The 18,336-nt window shown below is 40.6% G+C and overlaps 1 protein-coding gene across 1 annotated transcript in view; it reads right to left on the reverse strand.

Moving 5' to 3' along the window:
- Positions 1–3,941: 3,941 nt before the first annotated feature.
- LOC112964030 (cytosolic phospholipase A2 epsilon-like) overlaps positions 3,942–18,336 on the reverse strand; it is a 42,110-nt gene continuing 27,715 nt past the window's right edge. Inside the window, exons 11-19 of the mRNA XM_026061618.1 lie at positions 17,287–17,423; positions 15,878–16,103; positions 14,516–14,630; positions 13,927–14,064; positions 12,060–12,167; positions 10,812–11,000; positions 9,777–9,943; positions 8,446–8,632; positions 3,942–4,150 (exon numbers count right to left, since the gene is read on the reverse strand). Coding sequence (XP_025917403.1) covers positions 3,942–4,150; positions 8,446–8,632; positions 9,777–9,943; positions 10,812–11,000; positions 12,060–12,167; positions 13,927–14,064; positions 14,516–14,630; positions 15,878–16,103; positions 17,287–17,423 — 1,476 coding nt within the window. The remainder of the gene's footprint in view (positions 4,151–8,445; positions 8,633–9,776; positions 9,944–10,811; positions 11,001–12,059; positions 12,168–13,926; positions 14,065–14,515; positions 14,631–15,877; positions 16,104–17,286; positions 17,424–18,336) is intronic.

Raw genomic sequence — 18,336 nt, forward strand, 5'->3', positions numbered from 1 at the left:
CGGCCGGCGGCCGCCGCCTCTGGGCCGATCCCCCGCAGCCCTGCGCTGGCGGCTCGCCCCGCCCGGGCTCCCTGAGGGCCACGGCGGGGGCAGGGCTGGCGGCTCCCCCCCGCCCGAAGCGCCAGCGCCGCAGCGCCAAAGCCAGCCTGCGAGGCGCCTCCCTGCAGTATAAACTCCGTGTCCGGCGGGGGGGCGGGATTGGTTGTTCAGGGTTTGGGGTTTTTCCCCCCGAACCGGTGAGGTTTTTTGGCTCCAGATCTGCCGCTGGAGGTTACTTGCACCTGCTGCTGTTCCACGGCCGAAATTCGGTCCCGCGAGATGGAAGCCAGAAGCTCTTGACAAATCAGATCCGAACAGAGATTCGCCAAAATCTTTTTCACGTTTTTCTGAAGATTGTAACCGTCCTTAGACGTCAGAGCAGTGCGTGACTAAATGCGGTGGGGGTTAACTGCTACGTTAGACAACTTACTCTCTTCTAAATACAGGGAAAATTCTCAGTATGACATTAAAATTTTGCTGTGGGACTTAGGTAGCAGATACAGGCTATCGTTTTTAACCATACAGGCTATCGTTTTTAACCTCAGCTCTTCCGCCCAAGATGATCACCTTTTCCATTAATTTTACAACAGACTTTAATGGAAAAAATACCATATTCACTAACAGATATAAGACATCAATAAAATGAATAAATATTCCTCTGATATGAAAGTTTTATTTGTGCTCACTTGAACAGATGCTTGGGCTTACAGTTTAAAAAAAAAGTGGCAATTTTTACTAAATCTGTGCGTAAACATTGTGTTAGAAGTACATCTTTCCTGTGGCACGCTTACATAAAGTCTTCGGCTTCTTTGCAATATTCCCATCATCATAATTGCTTTTAGCTGGTCCGCTGCACCTACAGATTCACATTTTTAGCTATTCACCTTTCACAATCCTCCTCCTAATTTCTATCTTGGATGTTACCTTTTTCTCTATATGTTCCTGCTCTTTTCTAAATACATCAGCAGGTTTAGATGTGCCYTTTCCCTGTCCCCTCCCTCCCTGCTCTGTTCCTCGAAGAACAGATGTTAGACTTTAATAATGCTCTGCCTCTGAGCATTTAACCACTCTGCCTTTTCTTGGTTCCTTGCTTCACATTTTATTTAGGGCTGTGCATGTGTTTTGCAACCTTTTTTTTGCAATTTCCATGCTGAGTCTAAAGATTTTACATCACTTCATGTAGGGTCTTGTTGACTGGCTTCCTCATTTTTTGAAATCCCCTTTTTTAAATTTCATTTTCACATTTGTCCTGTTTTTTATGACTTTTCCCCCCAAGCTTGTTAAATGTAATTATGTTATCCTTGCTGAACCCATGTAAACTTACCAATGGCAACAACCAGTGGCAAAGAGGTCCATAAATTAATTACATGCTGTGTGAAGAACTACCTTCTTTTGTTTACTTTGACCTTGACACTTGTTTTTTTTGTTTGATCCCCTTGAGGTCTTGTGTTAGAGGAAAAATGCACAGTCATTCCCTGTCCATCTCCCTCAGGCCAAGGCCAGATTTTCTATCTTCCCCCCTTTCTATCTTCCCCCCCTTCATGTTGTCCTTTTTCTAGGTTGCATATTCTTTATTCTATATATTCTTTATATATCTATTTACCCCTTGTGTGGAAGCTGATCCCCCTTTGATCATCCCTGTCATTTTGTTCTATATTCTTGTTGAACATAGAGAACTCAGAGATACTGAATTATTTCTTCGGTTCCACTGTACTCTTTTGAAATGAGGTAAAATGTTCATTGTTCTCTGTGACCCCTCCATGGCTCCTGGAAAGCTGCAGGCAGGGAAGGGAAGTGTTTGCACTTACACACCTAGTCCTGCTTGTCTTTAAGCTTCCTGCCGTCAGTAGGATAATTTTTGCCCTTCAGACAATAAAACTGTAACTATAAGGGAACCTGGGAGTGCTTCCAAATTCCCAGGTCTTATTGTGCCCTTTGGCTACATCCAGTTCCACACCACGATGAGATGCAGCATGCACCAGCATGACCTCCTTCCCTGCTCCCTGGTTTCCATGGGAGGTGAACCCTGGGGCATGGAGCCCAAGCAGGAGCTGTGCAGGCTCCTGCTGTGTGCTCCAACAGGTAAGAGTTAACGGACCTAAGTGGTAAACAGAAGAATTACATTTCTGTGAACCACCTAGGAGGAGATCCTTGATCTTGAGGGCAATGGGATTCATTGGGCTTCCATTTTAGGCCCACAATATCAAGATTTCTTTACAAAAGACACTACAATAGAACTGATGAGCAGGGAAGCCTCTAGGAAACAGATCAAAGTGCCATGGGCTTGTAGAAACAAGATCTCTAATAAATTTTTTTTTAAAAGAGGAAGATTGTATAAAAGTTAAACTAATCCTAGGAAAACTTATAAACGGAGACTTGGGATTTCATCTCTCAAATACACCACTCAAACTACATTCAGTTTTGAATACAGAGCAACTCTGAACTTAGAAAATTAGAAACATACACTCTTGTCTATCCATAACAGATACCTTATCATTTTTGCCCAACAATTAAATGAACTATTCCTCTCTTTCTCTCTCTCTCTCTGTTCTATATATTTCTCTCAGGTATATTCCTGTGCAATATAGAGGACAGGTTTATAAATGCTTATATTTTATTTTGCAGATTACTTCCAATTCTCAGACTCTGCCCACATAGAATTATGTCCCTCTTTACACTCCATGAGAGCCTGATTCTCCCCAGAACTTGGATTCACTCGGGCAGTGCTCAGCATTTTACAGAATTCAGCTGAGGTTCCAGGCAGTTGTCCAACTGCCGTTAAACCTGCTATATCTGCATCATGAAAATGGAATGCTTATATGAAAGGAGCCATGTTAATGTGATGACCAAAGTGTCAGAAAGTTGAAAGTTAATCTTCTACTAACTTTAGCTGGAGTACTCTATAGCAAGTTAAAAAAGAGGAAGATATCATAGTTTGTGTGAATGGTATTAGAAGTATAATTTTAGATCTACTTTGCCTATGTTGTTTATGTATTTTTAAATGTAATATTCTCAAAAGCTTTAAAGTCTCAAGCCTTCAGTGTGTACCAGTAGCATTTAAATCCAGTTTAATTAAATAAATTAGTGTGAGTCAGTTCTTGGAGAGATGGGTCTTAAATGAAATCTGAAACTCAAGCTGTCCCAGGATCCTGAGGTAGTTCGCATCTAGATCTGGAGCAAGCGTCATTTCTTCTTCAATATTTTTTCAGCAGCTATAAAGTCAGTCTGCATGTTGTCTTTAATTTTTCTGCTTGTAGAAAAAGACTCTCCTAAAATAAATTGCTGTAACATTTATTACCTCCAAAAAACATTTATTTGCTATAACTCAGACACCAAAAAGTATTTTAGTATATAAAGTTTGATATTTATTTACATTCACATAAAGACTCCTTAGTTCACAAATTGGCTTCTTGTTGCTGTTTTAGAAACAATGGATTTTGTTCTCTGTTGCATTTCTGGACTTAAAATCCTCTCTTTTTATAGAACAGGTAGAACACAAACACCGTCAACATCAACTTCCTCACGTTTCCGTGTCCACATATTTCAGCCTTGGCCTGAAAGGTCACTTCTGCAAGCAAGAGCATAGCATAGCCTCACCTGGCCACACTCCTGAGGCTTTCAACAAGGGAAGCACATTAATTCATTAAGGAAGAGCTTTGTTTTTTGTGTTTATTTCCTTCACTGACAGACAGGCTTTAGAATTTTTGGTGACAGAGTGCTCTTCTTAGCATTCTTTGGCTTTTCTTCATTAGCTAATCAAGCTCCTTGATGACTCAGAATAGGACTCAGATATTTTATTTTATATTTCCTAGTGCTGGGCAGTCAACAGAATGCTGGGATCCCTCTTGACTGGAGGGACACACATGGCATCATCAATCACTGCATGATTTTTGCAGTGGTGGCTATTTCTTATGCTGCTTTTTCCTCTCCACTGCTGTGTGCAAGGCCTGAAGAAGCAAGTCTTTRTTATTCTGGACATTGTAGTAACTTAGTTTCACCAGTTTGTCGAAATTTTCCTCTGAATAACTCAGATTGTTTATGTAATATGGACCACAGGTATTGGCAACATCAACATCACCCTCCGCCATCTCTGAGGGACTACGTTTCACACCTAAGGGACAAACAATGGTTGGATTAATTACCGAAACATGATTAGGGTCTGCACGTTTCTCAGACATGCAGTTGATCACAACCCAAAGATTTCCTTCCACAGGCATTTTATTGCTGGTATGTTTGATTGGTAGCAGTGGGGTAGAGGAGCTGGTGGAGGTAAGGGGGAGTACGGGTTGTTTTGGGCACCCTAGAAAATGCCAAAACAAATAGAATAGTTCCTTTTTTGAACACCAGAAGGTGAGGCTGCGATCTGTCTCCATGCCTGCTCCCCTAGCCCCAGGCAGAGCTGGCAGCATGGCCAGGCGCCCGCCCTGGGTCTCCCTCCAGAGGTTGCTGCTCTCCCAGCCCTGGCCCCTGCCTTGCTGCCATGTCCCAGCCATTACAGCACCTTGCACTTCTAGCTAAGGTGATGAGCAAAGAGCAATTACTCTTTCTTTCCTCTCCTTCTCCCAAAGCAGGGAACTGCAGCAAGGACCTCATGACAGCATGACTTCTTTACTGGCAAAGGGCCTCCGATGCCACTGCCACTTTCTGTGCCTGCCAACTTTGACTTTACATCTTATTTCCCTCTCTACTATGCTTTCATGTTCTAGAAACAGGCTGCTGAAAATCCGCCCATTTCAGGTATTCAGACAAAGGATATTTCCAAAAGCAGACCTGCCTTTTCAGTGACTGCTGCAGATATTCTTCCACCCAGTTACTCCCTAGCACAGTCTGCTACATCAGCTCTTGGTTCCTACTGTGAGGAATTATCTAAAGGTATACAAAACAGACAACAAAAACTGGATTCTATTATCTAAATCTAGAGATTTCACAGAGCCGTTATCTGGACATATCCTGGAAGCAGATGGCACAAACATTAACTAATTTCCGCAAGCTACCCATTGCTATAAAAAACTACAAGCTTTATGAAACCTCAGCAGTGAGACTGAACCTAATATTGCCTGAAACACTGAGACATGGCAGGGTACACTGAAAGACCTTTTCATGCACGTCATCATCCCAGGATAATCAACATACATATGACGGCCCCAGGCAAAACAATTAGGCAGATAGATAGTCCCAGAAGTGTCATCTCTGGAAATATTAGATCCATCATGTCTTATAACCTGAAGACAAAATCAATTAACTTATTTATTTTAATTCATTTGACTATAGAAACCAGATCCAAAACTAATGCAAAACTTCATGTTTATTTACAGGCTACCACAGAGCAAACATTCATAGGGACCTCCTCAGCAAGTTGTTGGTACTGGGAGACAAATATCCAAGACTTATCCTGTGATCACAAATACTAACAAATTTATGGATGTAGAAGATGTAAAACACATCTCCTCRCTTGTTTTTCTAAGACCTTCATAAATCACCTGTGATTCAATACAGCAGCTGATCTCAGCTTGGACCTGACCATCTGCTCTAGACACTGGCAGGAAAGGTGCTCTTTATTTAGCTGCTGTCTTGGACACACCATCACCTACTGAGCTGGTGGAAATACTTCTATACTCTAAACTCAGTACATGCAACATATACCACCTGAGCTGAGGGTTTATTTACATGCTGTACACAGTATGCAAACTTGCCCTTCCTGAACTCTGAGCAAACATGAGCGCTCTCTGCCCACACTAAAAGAATGTCAAAAGCCCACTTGACCATATTAGCTTTGGCTCAACTCTGCACTAATGCAACACAGCACACGGGCAGACTGAACTTATATCTATCTGCCTTTTAGTATAGATGCAGAATAAAGAGGTTTGTGGAGATCTTCCATCTCCCAGGGAAAAGGCTCAATGAATTTGGTTTGGTTGTGCAGATTCCTGGGCTCCAATCCAACCATAGGCCAAAGATCCACTGCTGTAGACTAGCCTGTACCCTGACATGAGGCTTCTCACATTTTTTTTCCTTCCTCATCATTCCCACAGACCCCTAGGTTTTCTAACAGCTGGCATGAGGAAAAGAGAGTGGTGCCAAGCCAGAAATGAACACAAATGGCAGATAAAACTATCAGGGGTAATTAACAAAGGTTAACACAGACAGGAAATACAATGCTCGATTCCCTCTTATCATAGATGTGAGAGCACCAAAGATGAGAATTTTTCTATCAGCTTCCAATGAGACCATTAAATTGACACCAGGTTGTCACCACAGATAACAATCCACCTCTTCAGTTGCAAATACCTGCAATATCTATATTAAAACAGGGCAGTAGGTCTTGCAGAAACTCATCATTTTCTTTGAAAGGATCACATGCATTTGGGGAATCTTCTCAAACATGGATCTTTTCTGTGCTTGTCTTGCTACAAAAAAATCTTTTTATGTTTCCGGAAATCAGTTTACTCACTCAAAGTGATTAACCTGGAAGGGTCTCTGTAAGATCAGTAAAGGTACTCTGCCTGGCTTTGCAGAGAAAGTCATGAGCAACTGGTAATATTCTTAAAGGAAGCAGACTAAGCCTCATGCAGAGGAATTCTCCTTTCTTCTCCAAACATGAGATAGTCTAACCAGTGCAGAAGCAACCCAGTTTAAATATGTCATTTTTACTTATATACTGCCCTGGCTCAAAATTCTCACTGCTGAACAAGCTCATGTATGAGCTGGCTCCAGAAAAACTGTCCATTCATGTAATTGAACTAATATTTCAGATGCTGTACAGGCTAGTTTAGGACCAGGACATGGTACTGAAACGCTGTCAGTTATGCTCATCGCTGACCTCTGTCTGTCACTGGCCCAAGGGCAGACCTCTGTGGCCAGCATCGGAGCTTTCTGTAGCATCCGTCCTGCCAGCCTGGGCGAGCAGCAGCCCCTCCAGAAAGGTGGCAGCCTCCTAGCCCCCTCCATGAACTGTGCCCTTGCATGTGAGCTCAGCAGGAGCTCCTGCTCCTGAGGTCCCCACCAGGACCTGTTCTCTCTCTCTGATTCTTTGTATCAGCTTGCAGCTACGAGCTGAACCAGTCAGACACAGCACGGACTTGTCCAAATGAGTGTAATATGCAGATATCACATAGGTCTTCACATACATCTGCTACATACATAATAAAACCCCATTTTAGATTCCCTGATAATTTAGGTTGACAAATAGCATCTGTGCATCATCTGAGATGTACCTTGTATTAGATAGCTAAGCTAGGAACAACCATCCCTGGGTTCTGCAAATCACTGAGAGGGAAAGAGAGAGGTAAATTCACACAGAAAGCAATATACAGGAGCTGATTTTCCATTCCTGTTCTAGTTCTTTCTCCTGTTCTCCTTCCTCTGATTCTTTCTAGAAAGGTCAGCTAGAGAAACTAACCTTTTAGGTATCTGATCTATGTTAAGTGCTTGAGTTTAAAGGTGTGTGTACCTGTGTGAATACCCCTAGCATATTAGAAACCTGTTAAAAATCCCAGTTCCATACCTCAAATAAGCAAGGAACTCAATCCAGAATATCTACAAAGTAAAAATACTGCATGATTTTTAATGATTGCTTTAAAAAATAAGAATGAATACAATAAGGACCTTTGCTTTGTTATTATATTTCATGTACTATATACCATCCCAGGATTTTTAGTTTTCAGTATACTTTTTAATCACTGAAGTGATTAAAAAAAAAAAAGTGTTTTCATAGCAAGAGTTAGTGATTTGTCATCTGGAGAAGAAACAATTGATATTTTTGGCACCAGGAGAAGTAGTGGGGAGTTGTGAGAGTAGATGAAGAGAAAATATCTGTTAGAATTCATCTGTTTTGAAGTGACTGGCAATGTTGCTATTTAAATTCTTCTCTTGATTTCAAGCTCTAGGAAGTTCACTGAAGTGAACAGAAGCCGTCCATGTTTCAGTGTTATATTTTCATCACTTTACTAGTTCACACTTTTGTTTTCAAGGTTATCTGCCTAACTGTAAGCCTGGAAATGATTGTAAACAATGAAATCCTTGGGTTCCCAAGAGCATTCTCTGACAGGAAGGAATGAGAAGTATGAAAGCAAATGACCTGCTAACCCTACTAATTTTTGCCATTGCAGACAGAGAGAGTATGTTTTTCATCTGTGAACTCTATAATCCACCTGTGAAAACCCTGAAAAAAATCTGTGGGGTGGCATGCATGTCCAAGGCTCATCCCAGCTGCTGCTCTACTGTCAAAGAACATTCTGTATTTTACAATCCCTGATATAGTTCAGATCTAGGCATATCTGATACCATAGTGGAACTCTGACTCCATAAATGTTTACAGGAGAATCTGAACAATAGATATTGCACGGTAACAAAGAGAAAGTGGAAGGCTGCTGCCTCTGAAGAAGTGATGGGTTGCTGTAAACTTACCAGGTGCTTTGTAGTCCCTGAAGGTGTCATTTATTAGAGGGAAAAATACCACAATAGGCGTTTCTGGGCTTTCCTTGTCACCAACAATGTAGCATTCCTTCAGATTTGATGTTTCCTGTTCATCCGGCACCTTTTTAGGGAAAGGAATTCCTTGTTCTGCAAAGTATTTAGAGGCTTCTCTCAGAGGCTGGTTTGCCATAATAGGAAAACAAAACAAAACATCAGAACGTACTGAAGACACTTTGATTGAGTTTGCATCAAAAACAATTTCACTGGGAATGCTTGTGGAGTAAGGGACAAGTTCTGACAGATTATGGCACATACCCAACTTAGGTGTTTTAACTACATTTCTCCATAGACTGAGTAGGGAGCCAAGGTCTGGATGGCCAGATATCAGTTGGCCCAAATCTCTTCAGAACCTCGATGTTACAGTGGTCACAACAACTAAATTAGGTACTCCTAGGAGGTGGTCTGAATGCACTGGGCATCTCTAGGTAACAGTGGCAGAATAGCAGTACAGCTCTTTGTGCCCTTCCCTGTCCAAGACGTGACTTTCTTGGCTGATGACACATTTCCAAGACATAGTTGCACACAGACAAGAATTTACGAAACATACACTGACTTTCATATCCTTCCCACCTAGAGGTCTGAATACCTTCTGGAGCAGCCTACTGACTATAGGAAGAACAGGACAGCTACACTTCTCACCTAGGTATCCCAAGGATCTAGAGGTAAACAGGATAGATTTGGGTTCACATGCCTCTGAAAATTTAAATCCCACATTTGGATATTAAAAATGTTGCCTTTAGATGGCTTTTTATTCCTAAGGAATATCAAGTTCCTAAATGCAACTGTGCTTGCGTTTATTTGCATATCTGACCTCCTGCAAAAAACTCTTAAATTAAACTCTGAATGTACACTTTCCTGTGCATGAGGCTGTGGGAAGGCATCTTTGGATTGAGAAGTCTCCGACAATTTTTAAATGCATATAGCTTTATTCATTCTACACCTAACTGCCTAAAAAAATCAACCAAAACACATATACGTATAAACACACCCTCTCTAATGTAAAGTTTAACTACAAATTAAAGACAATTCTTTCATTTCTTTCATATATGCGTAGTCCAAAAAATGGGCAGATTCAGTTTACTAAATTCTGACTTACTGATAATACTTGTACTAATCAATAAAGATACGTGACCCTGGTAAACAGTCAGCTTGTTTACTCTGCCCAGATATTGGGAAAAGGTTTCTGTCACTAGAAGATCGGCCATTCTGGTAACTCAGTGATAAAACTGAGATATCATTAAAGAAGAATGTGCAAGTCTCACCCCTGTTTGTGAACCTGAACTGTAGTTGAAATGCAAAACCACATCCACTTTTCTTTCTGGTCTCATAAGGGGTGGGTAACTGGTAGCAAAGGCAAAGGCAGTATCAATCAGAATGAGAGAGTCCGTTGCTCCTGTCAGGTGGTTGGGCTGGGAATCAAGCTCGCAGTCTAGAAAAGAAGTATTTTTTTTTTCAGGGGATGTACTCAATACAAAAGATGTGCTACTATGCTGAAGAAAGCCAAGAGTTAGTAGAAGAGAGAGAATTCAACTTTTCTTTGGTCTTAGACCTACCTATATAGCTGAGAGCTGCAGTTCAGTCATTTCTGGGTTCCTTGTCTGGGTTCCTTTCACTTCTCTTTAATTTGCAATTTCATTTGCTTTCCTCTAATTAAGAAGGAGTAACTTGGGCTCAGAAGAACAAAATTAATTCCACCTCCGGATTTTTAGTGTGACTCTGATCAAGTCAATTTAAGTTTTACTTATATGGAAAAAATCAGAAAGGCACAGCACTGACTCAATGGACTAATATTAAAGATGTTTGGTGCCTTGTATGCTACAAGAACAGGCACATAGATATTAATGTATGCAGCTGAAGGAGGCAAATCCCCTTGTGGAATACTGAAGATCTGGTACCTGACTGAACACAGATTCCCAAATTGTATACAGGAAATACTGTTACAATGGTTATACCTCACTTACAGGTAAAAAGGTCAAATAAAACTGGGTTTTATTCCTTGAGTACTGGCCAGGCAAGAGGCAGCATACGATGGCACCAATTCCATGCCACATACAGGCTGGCTGGCTGCCCATCAGCAGGCAAATGCTGTTTGACTAATCAGGGTCTTTCTCTTCTATCAGTTGCCATTCTTTGTGGAATTTATAAGAATTTATTTTTGAAGCCTCTCCTTTTAATGAATTTCAGCTATCAGTGACAAACAGTTTCAAATATTACTAATAGCTTAATTCCCTAAGCCTTGTTTCCTTTTTAAAAGAATAGTCTAAAATACAACTAAAAGCAAGGTGTCATTACTATACCTTTCCATTTAGAAAACTTGCTCTCCAGGTAGTTGGTGTTCATCTGTAAGCCCTTTAGGAAATTGTGGATTTCTGAAGCTGCTGGACGTAACATGACAATGTCTCGGAAAATGTTTGAGAAGCTATCAGGGGGAGAAACCACTCGAGTATCTAGTTCATTTGGTCTTGTAGGGAATAGGGTTTCATCATCTGCAAAAGAAAAAAAAAAAAAGAGTAAAAGTTCTATTATGCAGTTTCATTGTTGAGATCGTCCTACGTAATCATAATTTATTTTAATGTTTCAGAAAACTTCTCCTTTCTCCTTTTATTCATCTTTCTCCTTTTATTTCCAGGATCTCCAAAAACCTCAGTTTTTCTGCTAAGCTTTGAAAAATCCATTTTGTCTTCTCAGTCCCCAGTGGTAAAATCCTTAAATGTACTATAAATCAGTCCACCTCATCTACTATAACTTCCTTTGCTTTTCTATGATTTTATCCACTCCAATATCCTGCACTTATCCTGTCTTCCTTTGCTTCTTCTTGTTACTCGTTCTCTCTCAGTCACACAGAGAAAAATGCATGTAGACTTCAGATCCCTTTTCTAGCAAATGCAAGCTCCTTGTTTTAGTTATCAGAAACCGTCCCTTACATGTGCAAGAAGATTAAAAAAAAAATTCTTCCTTCTCATCTTTTTTTTCTGTAGTAAATATTTATTGTATGTTTGTCCTTGAAATCTCAGTCCTGCAGATCTTCCTTAATTAGGTAGCATGTTTTGCAAATCTCATCCTGATGACTGGGTTGGAATAACTTACAATAATACTAAAGTTTGTATTCTGCCTTTGTAAACTCCAGAAAGAAAAGGGTGGTGTTTTCTTTTGTTTTTATGAAGCCTCATGCCATATTCCGTGTTCCAAGAGAGGAACAGGAAAGACTGAATCACTAGGATAGCCTCCAGCCTCTCCTACTGTACAGGAATATTTTTCTTTGGTTTTACCCTTGTGAACTGAAAATGGCTCATATGAGGGTCATTCTCTCTTGTTTCTGTGAAGGATCCCATTGATTCTTTTCCTCATACAACTAAAAATGATTGCCATATTGTAACACATGACATGAACTTCCTCTTGGTTTCTGTGCAGATTCTAACACAGCCTCGAATAAAAAATTCCAAAATGGCTTTGAAAAATTCAGTAAGAGAACAGCAGCACAAAGATGAAAAAAAAGGAAGAAGAAAGAGAAAATAAAATAGCATTAGAGTATAATAATAACCCACCTATGTCAGTAATTTTGTCTCGGGTCCATCTATGCCAGAAGTCTTCTGAATGAACAGATAAAAACCAAGCATCCATAAGATTCAAGGAAAATACACTGCTCCAGATCCCTGTGACATAGGATATATTTGTCAGAAAGTAATACAGTAAAGATCTGCAAGAATTTCCATTCACAATGACCTCCATCACTTCCTACATTCCCCAGGAAACTTTGTTCATTGAATTATCTTAGTGGGAAAATACAAGGGAGTGTCTTTTTGAATCAGGATATGTATCCATAATATATATAAAGAATCTCACTTATTGACATAGTATTTCAGTATTTTCAATATATCTGCCAATACATTCATTGTTGTTGTGTGGCAAATAATGTTTTATCAAGTGTATCTTAGTATAATTTGCCTGTCTTCAATGTTTCCTTTTCACCAGGTTCCCACTGTTTATGACTCTAAAGGTTTTATTTCTTTAGAACACAATCCTGTTACAGATATGCAGTCATAACACAGGACTGCCAACCACAAATTTTCAGGAGATTAGTATATCAATCTTGAATGAGGGGACTAGCTTAAAAATTCTCAAAACAGAAAATGTAAATGTATGGGTCTTTCGATTTGTCTTCTGATTTTTGAGGGTTTAGAGCATATCTGGGTTACAGTCTCAAGTTCTTCTCTGTAGTAATAGGTGCTGTGAACTTAATGACAGTCCAGACTGCCACCTATCTGCAACGTTTCAGGCTGAGAAAACACCACTACCTGATACAGCCAGAGGTGTTGAGTGTGTAACAATGTCTTCTGTGCCTTCCAAACCCTGGTATTAAATCTGGCATCTTGGAAGAAATGGAGCGATGGGCAGAAAAGACTGCACCTGAGCAGCTTGGTGATTACCTGAACAGTCAATACCAGCCTGATCAACAAAAGCAGGCTAGGAAAGAGCAGCACAACCCATGTAGTCAGTCCCCACTATATTCTGGGGGCAAGGGTGTAAAGTAGCTTGCCTAATTTGCTGAAAGCCTTTCAAATAACTCTGTCACTAAAGTAACATATTCTGACTGAGGAGGCTCTGGGTCATCTGCAGTGGACATGGAGAGAAGTGTCCCGCAGTCACTCTACAGCAGTGAGGAAGAYGACTACCAAGGAGAGAGACATCAGATGGGGCTGAAATGTTTGACCACAGAAGAGGAGGCCTGGGTACAGTTTGGCATCCAGGGAAGGGGAGTTTCTAAGTCAGACTGCTTCCTTACACCTCACCGCTGGCTGTAGCATAATCTCCACACAGGCAAAATAGTCTTAGCATGACTTGACTTCTCCAGAAACCTGAAATTTCCTTTATGCAATTGGTGGGAGTAGGAAGAACAAGGAGGCAAGAGATTGCTTTCGCAAAGGGAAAAAAAAGTTGCTCTTACTGCTCTTATCATTTTTATGCAAGAAGGAGAAAGGTAAATATTAGGAACTGTTTGCAATCCAAAATGGAAGTGTTATCATGGAGGATTAATGAGGGTTAGCAGCAGTTGGGATATTTTAGATAAAAGTCTATATTCTAGAGACCTAGACTGCAAAAGAGACTGATAATTTAAATTAAATGTAATGGTACACAAATTCTGTTGCTGACATAAAGATATATAAATATTGAAAGGTCTCACAACAGTCAGCACAACTGTATATGAAATCAAATAAATCTGTTCAGCTGAATAAATTCACAGAGAAATTTAAAAATCCTGCAGACCACAACCTGTTATTAAATCTAGTATTTCACCATGTGCTTTTTATGGCAGATGAAAATATACTATCATCTGCTTCATTTCAGAAGAGAGGTTTGCTAGAGAATGTATTATATTATATTACATTACAGTTTCCCAGAGCAACAAATTACCTTCCAAGAAGCAGATTCTAGATTCCGGTATTTTCTTCATCAGGCGACCCATGAAGAACTCACTACCAAAATCTTCTGCACGAATGAAGGCTCCATATTTTAGGAATCCTACCTCATAAGGAGTGAATTCCACCCATTCTTAACACAAAAAAAAGGGGGAGGCACAAGACAGACTATGATTACAGCAAGAGAGGGGCAAATCAGTTGAATAAAACATAAGATATTAGCTACGTTAAGGCAAACTAGCTTCTGAACTAACATACTTTGCAAACAGACATTTATTCACTTTACATTTCACAGTAATGAGCATGAAAAGTGAATTGTTCCCCTATATGATTGTTCCCCCCCAAATGTGTCTACCAACTTTAGATTTTTGAAACTTTCTACATAAATGTTTAGAAGGCAATTTCATGATAATATCCTCCATCATCCTGCTTTTGATCTAGAATACAGCTGAAAATAGAAAGGCTTTTGAAAAATTAACTCAAAAATCTACTCTTAGGTGCATTGAATCAATTTATTTGCCTAATCTTAAACAGAACCCTATTGGGATTAGAAGTTAAATGCAGTTCTGGAGTGTTATTATTACCTCTAAAATCCTGGTCGCTGATTTTGTCCTTCACATTGAGAGAGAGGTAGATGGGCAGGGGATTCTGACCCTGATTTAGTGCCTGCTGCTGGTCTGTGAGCTTATGGGGGTTTTCCTGTTTTGAAGAAGGACAGTAGCTGAGGACACTTAGATGACACAAAGAGCCTCCCACTTCATCTAAGGCTGGAATCCAACAAGGCATACCAGGCTCCAACTAGGATGTGTCCCACAGGCTTCATACAGAAATGTGCTGTGACCCCTGTCTCTGATTGTCCCCTGCCCCAGCACTTTAGCAGGCAAATAGTCCTTGTGACTTGAGTACTCTTAAGTTAAATTCTTATGCTGAAGTAAAGCCTGAGATTTAACTGGTAGGAAGAAAACGTTGTTATTCATATTGTTTATTTCAGAAAAAAATGTCAGGAAACATTTGAAAAGCATTCTTGACGTGAGATGTATCATTTAGTAAGAGTGGCCCCTGCTCCTAATAGCCCAGGAAATCCTCTTTTCCTCAGTGCTGTGGTGGAGCCAAGGCTCAGACAGAGTTAACATTCAGCACGGTTTGACCCTCACTGCTGTGCTGTAGAGCATCTTGCATATTCAGCACTGGTAGAAAGTGCAGCAGAGCTTGGGAGGGGGGCTAAGGCTTGGCAAGTGCTGACTGCAGCACCTTCTCAAAGGGGAGGCCCTGTGAGAGCTGCAGGTGCTCCTGCCTTGCCGGAGTGGCCCTGGCAGGGACAGCTGTGCTGCCCAGGCCACCCTGCTTCCCTCAGGCTGCGCCAGGTCCAGCGGAGAGAGCCATTGCACCTCCTGGCTGAACCACCCCTGGAGGGGCTCTCCTGCTGTGCCGCACTGAGTTGGGGGGGAATTACAAAAGGGGAGCATTGGTATCACTGGGGGAATGTTTTCTCTTCAAGTATAAATGGTGCGGCGGGATAAAAAAAATATTCATGGATAATAAAATACAGCCTTGCACGTGGTCTGAACATTGCTGTTTCTTGGAAATGGTTACACAGTGAAGAAATAAAGTTAGCAACTCAGAGATAACTTTGTTTTTGTTTGAGATTTTTCATTGCTTTAATCACACTGTGCAGCTTTTTCCCCCTTTCTTTAAAGAAGGGCAGGATTTTTATTTAAATACTTACACATAAAATCATTTACAAATCATTCATTCTAGAAGTTTTCCATTATTTCCCTTTATTCATGCCCTATTTTTAGCAAGTGTGGTGTTAAATGCTACATAATACAGCCAATAAACACAAAGAATGATACTGCTGAGGCACACACTTTAGTCATTTACTATTTGTCCTCATTGGAATACCCACTAAATATGCAAATCTGAAAAGAAATGTGTTTCTACTATACCTTATCACATAACATGGTTTCAATGATGAGTCCCCACAGATCTGTGAAACATATCCGGTGTCCATCCTGCTTCCTCTGGTACAACTCTTTTAAATAGTATTTCAGACAATCCGGTGCAAAACAAGCAAAGAACTTATTTTTGAGCACATGTTTTCGGACATCCTTGAGTGTTTCCTCAAGGTCTTTTTGGGACCAGTCAGGATCTTCATACAAATTTGACATGGTCCTTAAAGAAAAAAGAAACACAAGAAAAAGTTTAAGTTTCCAGCTAGAGCACTGGGAAACCAACAGGTTTGGGGTTATGGAGGTTTGTGTATTATGTATTGATTTGCGATTGTAGGATGGGTTTGATATTTGAAGGAAATGAAATGCCTCAATGTAAGCTAACTACACCTAATTGAAATGAGCAGAGAGTTAGAAAAAGTGACTGAAAGTTCTGTGGTTAACTTAAAGAAGAGAAGGCCAAAGGGAAATATGATCTCTATCTTCAGATGTGTAAAAGGAGGTTGCAGAGAAGATCCTTATTCATGTGACTTGTGCATGCAGCAAGGATGGAGAAATAATTGCACTAAACTGCAACAGGGAAGTTAGGTCATGTTTCAGAAAAAAATTTCTAGCAGTAAGAGAAAACCTGAAAGAGGCTGCCTAGTGAGTCTCATGGAGTCCTTTTCACTCCTGGAGTGCTTTAAGGACAAGTTAAACTTCTAAGATAGTCTCAGTAGATCCTGCCATGAGGCAGGAGGATAGACTAGCTGTTTTTTCAAGGTCCCTTCCAGCCCTTTTCTACTGAAAAAACAAATTTATATGCTTCCCATTGAAAGCAGAGGGCACAGACTTCATTGACACTCGACCTAGGTTCATCAACAGCAATCAGTTTTGGATCTGAGCTGAAATTATCTATTTACAGCAAGCTCTGAAATGAGATGAAGTGTGTTTGGTTTGGAGTGAGGGCTCTGTAACAAACTCACAAAGCCCTTCTGTGTCAGCTACCTCTTGCTCTAGAACCATGGCATTTAAACTGCCAATAGAGATCTTCTTGTGCCCATCCCTTGTTCCATCTTCAGTGCTGCTGTTTACATGAAAAAGCACATGTGTTTGTGGTGCCATCCACGTATTTGTGATGCCATCCACATATTTAATCAGGATTGAATTGATTCCAAATGCTGGCAAATACCAGTTGATGGAAACAAGAAAACGTCACAGCAGAAGAACAAAGACTTTTCTGCATAGTACTGTCCAAAAGAACTGTGAACAATGATGGCTTCTGATCTGGCAGTTAATAACCACTGAATATTTAACTACACTTCAGCTAACAGCTTACCACTGTCAAGATGTTACATCTCTTTTTGTCATTTCTTGGCATCATTTATAGAATATTCCTATGAAAACTTTACTTATCTTGGCCTTACCATGTTGTGCCAGATAAACCAGTGATGTATGAGACACAGTCCAAGACATTCAGTTTCTGGACACTCAGAAGGTGAGCATACATGGCCGTCAGAGCTCTGGTTCCACCACCCGTGGTCATGATTGCCACCACAGGTACCTGTTCAATCCCAAAAGACATGCATTTAATGAAATGGTGTGGAGATGTCCATGACTAGAAGAGACAGCATTGCAGCATTGATAAAGCAATAAAGAAGTGTGCCATCAGTTTGCAAGAAGCAAGACCTGAATTAATCATGGAGCGTAGCAGGAATAAGAAATACTTCATGTTTTTTCTGCTAAGCAGCTGTGCATTAGGAAGGTGAAATCTACCATCTCGGATATCACATTTCAGTGCTCTATTTATTCTGCAAAACCAATAACACAGACCAACAAAAAAACCTTGAATGAATGGTGCCTCCTTCCATCCGAACTACAATAGACCAGGAAATATAGGTGCTGTCTCATACTTTCTATATGAATAACAATAATTGCTCTGTTACTGAAGTTTGCTGAATATGATTTCTACTGTTTTGCATTAATTTCATGGGTCATATTCAGATATATCATGACTAATGATTCTAAGGGAGCACTGAGCAATTCAGACCCCCTAAGGACCAAAAGCTGATGACCCTACCACCTTTCACAGCTGCTGGAGGGAAACAGGAGCCATATTCACTCCACCTACCATGTATGTATATACAATACTGGGACTGCAAGTGAGCTGTCATTACTTCTTTCTGGGATGACACAAAACCCCAGGGTCTGGTAGTCTTAGAAGAAGGATTAATCCATGAAAACATATTAGCTCAGTTAACACTAAAGACGGACACCATGCATTGGGGTGTATTCACCTCTTGTGCAAAGAGTCAGGAGACTCTAGGGAGACTGTTCTGCACAGAAGTGTTGGTGCCTCTAAATCAGAGGGGAAGGAAATGGCCCGTGGCTTAGTGCTGACAAGGTCTTGTGTGGGAAAGGTCCAGCTGTGCAAAAGAACAGCTGAGCTCAGTTTAGGGGGAAAGGAGGAAAATTTG

The sequence above is a fragment of the Apteryx rowi genome, unplaced genomic scaffold (genome assembly GCF_003343035.1).
Source record: "Apteryx rowi isolate R43461 unplaced genomic scaffold, aptRow1 scaffold_183, whole genome shotgun sequence".
In the NCBI taxonomy this organism is placed as follows: domain Eukaryota; kingdom Metazoa; phylum Chordata; class Aves; order Apterygiformes; family Apterygidae; genus Apteryx; species Apteryx rowi.